This window comes from Photinus pyralis, unplaced genomic scaffold (genome assembly GCF_008802855.1).
Source record: "Photinus pyralis isolate 1611_PpyrPB1 unplaced genomic scaffold, Ppyr1.3 Ppyr1.4_LG6, whole genome shotgun sequence".
Taxonomy (NCBI): Eukaryota; Metazoa; Arthropoda; class Insecta; order Coleoptera; family Lampyridae; genus Photinus; species Photinus pyralis.
The window spans coordinates 39,349,754-39,355,137 of NW_022170663.1; the positions used below are offsets into that span (position 1 = coordinate 39,349,754).

The following is a 5,384-nucleotide window of genomic DNA, read 5'->3' on the forward strand; positions in this document are numbered from 1 at the left end:
TCTTTCCTGATAGCGTTGACTATTGTGGCCATTAATAGCTATGTTGGTAAGTATGAATTACATACTATCCGTAGATTTCCAATGCGAGTGTGTGAATATTTTTTTTTTTTTTTCTTTAGAACCCTACATAACTTCACCAGACACAGACACTAATCGTTACTTGATTTTAATCCGTGCGATTAGTTAACCAGGCTAGACCTGAGTTCTCACAAGAAACACCGACAATAATAATAATAATACCTATATAAAACCTATACAGCACTACTAGCTCACAAAATACTGTAATATCTCCATCAATAACCCAAGCAACCTCACAAATACAACCTCAAGAACAAAGAAACACCATAAACACAAGTAACACAACATGTACTACAAAGACAGGTCCATCCAATAAAGTTACACGCCCTAGCACAGTTAAAAAACACAATACTCCTTCTTCTCAGAAACAACCCACTCCATTTAATAAAATTACAGGAATTATTATAATGATTTTTTTTTGTTTTGTTTTGCTCTTTCCTGATAGCGTTGGCTATTGTGCCCATCAATAGGTATGTTGGTAAGTACGAATTACATTATCCCTAGATGTCCAATGTACGTGTGTGATTTTTTTTTTTTTTTTTAATGACCCTACATAACTTCACCAGACACAGACACTAATCGTTACTTGATTTTAATCCGTGCGATTAGTTAACCAGGCTAGACCTGAGTTCTCACAAGAAACACCGATAATAATAATACTTTATTGCTCAAACAGAAAACATTCCAATGATAGAGCAACAATACAATTACAATTACAAGAGTGAAATTAAAATAATGTAACTAACATAGTATACTTAAGTAAATTAATATTATAAACATACAAAATTTGTAAAAGTGCATTGAAAGATAATTAAATTCGATTAAATTAAATATTTTGTATTCGTATTATACGCTGTCTAATTGTGAAGACAATTTTACTTTGAGTTGATGTTTGATAATAAACCAGTATTTTTTTCGTACCTAATTTGATTTGTACTGTTATTAAGCTCTTATTTTGTGTTCCAACCCTGAGCTAGTTTGCCGTTTATGCGGCGGGTTTGAGGTAACGCAGCGCCAACTCTGCCAACCGTTATAAAGCATGAGGCGATTTTGGTAGCGTGGAAAATGTAATGTGGCATATTTGATTTGTACGTGGGCTCTCGTTCGATGTGTAGTGCAGAAACGACCCAATGATTAAAGATGGCCTGTTTGCATTAATAAAAAGCCATTATGTAGGCATTAATTAAGTAATTTGCATGTATTTGTTCTTGGGCTACGAAATCATCACTTACCTACGTGGTCAAAGATATTCATTTAAAAAACCGCAAGATTAATTCGGATATGAAAAGCAAGTAGTTTTTCGTGTGTTAATCGCGCAGTCACTGTGTGGTCAGATTAATAGTTTCCGCATTATGTTTCAAGCAACAAAAAAGTTCGTTCGCGCTTTATCGGGTTGAAAGTTGCAGTCTCTCGCACACATCCCCCTTTGTTAAGGTCAAGATCAAGTTCGCAGAACAAAATCTTCATATATTTACAAATTTCGTCGGAAAAACAACTAAACCATTTGGTTTCACCTCCCCAAAATACCCCCAAATACGATTTATTAATATTCCAATAATATAATAATATTGAAAATGGCTAACGTTTCAACCTTCTATCAACAGTAGAGATGGATATGGTGCAGGTGATGATTTGTAAGTACCAATTAAAGCCCAAGTGGTGATGCTATTTTTCCTTTCTTACAATGAAATTCCTTTTCAATCCATGATACGGCTCTGTATAGACCGCTATAACTGCCGCAATGTGTAAGTTCACAATAATCCCATAACCCATAATGAAATATGCACTATAGTACGTCATTGGTCTACTAGCTTAGAGAATGGGTAGTCAAACTCAATCATGTCAGAAACCAGCTCTCGAATCCTCGGGAGGTACCCACGTTTGGGTACAACAGAAATCATTGTGACAAGGACGTCCTCACTGTCAATATTCGAAAAATCCGGAACGTCATCGCTCTCTTTCATATTTGTCGCTAGTAGCCAAATCGCAATGAGCAACACAAACCCCGAAAGCTTCCGTAGATGCTCTAATAAGATTGGAAACGGAAGGAGAACCTCAGGATCGCTTCCGAGTTCTCGTAAGAACGACGAGAGGCTATCATAATATTCGTCTATTAATTTTGTGTAATACTGTTTTCTCAGCTCCCCGTCACTGCTTAGGAAAAGAAAAAATAGTACGTCTAAAGCGGGTGAGGCTAGATGCATCATTTGCCAATCTAAAATGCACAGCTCGGTAGGATGTTCGGGGTCATGCTAAAACATTAGAACTTGCACTTTGTTCGATGGTACCTAACAAACACTTACCCCGTACTTGAAGAGAAGGTTCCGTAATTCCATATCACCGTGAGCCACAACGGCATATTTTTTATCATCGCTGCTAACAACAAGGCCGCTTTTGTAGATGGTTGATAAATCACCTGCGAATTCCTTTAGAGCTCTCCGCTCCTTTTCACGTTGGTGCGGAGGATACGAGTTCACCACTGCACTGACCAGTCTAGTTATGCCCTTTAATGCGGGCACCTGAATACTACTGGAGAAAAAGTACTCATGGCATTGATCCTCCCAACTGTCAAAAATCTCCGGCTTTTGATCGCGTATTGCGTACGAAAGTGCGTGAAACCTACCCATCTCCCTCATAACAAGCGAAGCGTGGGGATAGTCTACGGGTATTCGGTGGTTTATAAGTCTAAACCCCCTCTTTTTTACGTTCTCCATTAGTAAAGATTCTCGCAGATTGTCAGTCCTCGACGCGTACATCCTGGCAAACGCTTGAAAATCGCGCGGCAACTTTTTCTCGTCCTGAATTCGAGAAAACTCGCATAGTATTTCCTTGTAGGCGAATATTTCCGTTTTATAGATTTCACGCACTGGCATCACAATCCTGAAGTAGTCTTCTTGAGGTGCCAACTTCACAACCAGGTGAATAGTACCGTTGTCGTCACTTACTGAAACATTGTAGATTAACCCCAGAAAATTGTCGCCATTTTCCAACGCGCTGTTTGATATTTCGATTGGACAGCTGATACGATCGGGAAAGGCTGCGGTCACTAAACTTCGAGCCAAGTTTTCGATCTCCGCGGTGACGGAGGACATTTCTGGAAAGGTCTAAAACCAAGTTATCAATTATAATCTTAAAATAAGCGAAGAGTTGATTGTGTATATGCATGGATCCAATTTAAATTGAAAATTGAGACTCAAACATTTGCTATTTCTAAAGGCGATCGATTTCAGGGGGTTTGTTTGCTTATTGTTCTAGAAGCGATTTTTTAATTGGTCGCGATTTGTCTTTAATTTGCTAGCATTTTGTTCCTAACGTTTATCGACTATATTATTCATACTCAGTTTTGTATGCAGTCCGTGCGCTATTTTGACCAAATTTTGTAAGCGGTTCGTGCGCTCCGATAGGTTATCAAAAAATAAACCGGATGCATTTAGGCATAACGTACCACGTATTAACTATACGGCAAAAATCCGCCGTTCTGATTGGCCCACGGCGAAACGCAGTACGTTTTGTCCAACTAGGGTCCTAATCTGGTACGGTTTGTCGCCACGTGTTGAAACCACTTACTGGTATATGGCAATAAAACGTTTAAAATAGGAAATATATACGACATTCTTTGACACACTCCGCTTCGAATTACTTAAGCTACAGTAAGTGTAATTCCGCTACAATTAATACCGTATGCTAAAAACTTCATCTTTTTTCGAAGGTTACGCGTTAATTTCTTATATACGCGATATTGGATGTTTACGTGACTCGATAGAGAAAAAAATTACTTAGCACATTCGGAAATTAATCTGGAATTTTGCCTTGAAATTTAAAATGTATTTCTTATGGTAATAATTCTGTGGCCGTGTTGATTATGCGAGCGAATGAACGAATGAATTTGGTTTCAAAACTAATTGAAAACAAAAGATAAAGGGCTACAGTGCAATATTCAGAAAAGAAGAAAATTTCCCACGATAGTACATTGAGCGTTTTAGAAACGGAAGGAATGGACACGGGAAGAAATTCGTACTCTATTCAAACAGGCAACCGAGTCTCTGCAATAAGGGAGCGAACTGCATTAGACGTTACACTTCAAGTAAAGCCAAGGTTTAAAATACAATATTAGCTTCGATAAACACTCTTGAAACAAAATAAGGAAAATAATATTACAGACCTACGCACGGCTGGAACTGTTTCGTAACTGAAACTGATCGTACTTATTTGTCAATTTCCCTCACACATATTTTAAGTTCACACGCGAGTACGGTACACTGAACACGTCCCTGAACAGTATTAGTATAATTATTACGATACCTCGACCACTGTTAGACCTCCAGTTCTTCCATTTAAAAAGATGGGATAGGTGAGTGAAAAAAATGTTTGCCAGAGAAACCACAGATATAACCCAAAAAACCATTACTTTGACACACCTTTCACCGACGACTGTGAATAATAAGGGTTTTTGGGTGTTGGGCCTGCATTTTCCAATCAACTATTTATTATATCACTATTTGCAATTGAGTTGAGTTGTTAGTCCGAATTAAATGAAAACGCCATTTCCCAGAACCCAATTTGAATAAAATTTTGACCATTTTGAACTTTCACTATGCAGAAAATTGGAAATAGTGATTTGTGCAAAATTTATAGCAATTACTTTCTACCTACCTAACAATGAAGACTGCACATAACACACACTCACACGTGGGAGTTAGTTATGTGCTCGGTTAAAAAACTTCGATGAGATCTCTTATTATCGTAAGTCGCACCAGGTTTTTCCGTTCGAACTGAAACTGTCAAGTCAAAACTTGATTACCGTTACTACCCGCCTTAGGCCAGTTATCCAGAACACTTGGCAGATTTCCATCTTGTACGTCAAACCTGAGGGTTAGCGATAAGGACGTGATAACAATAATGCATGTGGGATATCGCGAAGACTTATTAAATATACCGGGTGACCCAGTAAGACTGTTCCTCGGCCATATCTCGGGAACCGTCCGTCGTATGACTTAGGGGTAAAAAAATTATTGGGTAAATCGGTCATGAAGAATTGCTGGAAAATATTTTCAAGTTCTAAAAATGACCAACAGAGGGCGTAACTGCCATCTTAAATTTTAAAATTGCATTTTCTTTAAATTTCGCATAATAAACTAAAAAAAAAATTTTCACATTTTTAAAGAGAACCAGTTTATCATTTTCGTAAAAAAAACTCAGTTATTTCAAAAACAAAGATGGTGTGGGGCGTTCAATTGTTTTTGCAATAACCTGCTTTAACTTCTTAACGGTTTGACCGATTTTAACAAATTTGGTATGGTTGAAAA

The 5,384-nt window shown here is 37.7% G+C and overlaps 1 protein-coding gene across 1 annotated transcript; it reads right to left on the reverse strand.

The window, feature by feature from the left end:
- Positions 1-1,581: 1,581 nt before the first annotated feature.
- Positions 1,582-4,283, reverse strand: LOC116173056. Its single transcript, XM_031490340.1, has 3 exons — positions 4,241-4,283; positions 2,382-3,182; positions 1,582-2,330 (listed from the first exon to the last, which is right to left on the reverse strand). Exons 2-3 carry the CDS (start codon positions 3,168-3,170, stop codon positions 1,875-1,877), a joined length of 1,245 nt encoding a protein of 414 aa, XP_031346200.1. The 5' UTR covers positions 3,171-3,182; positions 4,241-4,283; the 3' UTR covers positions 1,582-1,874.
- Between the last annotated feature and the right edge of the window lie 1,101 nt (positions 4,284-5,384).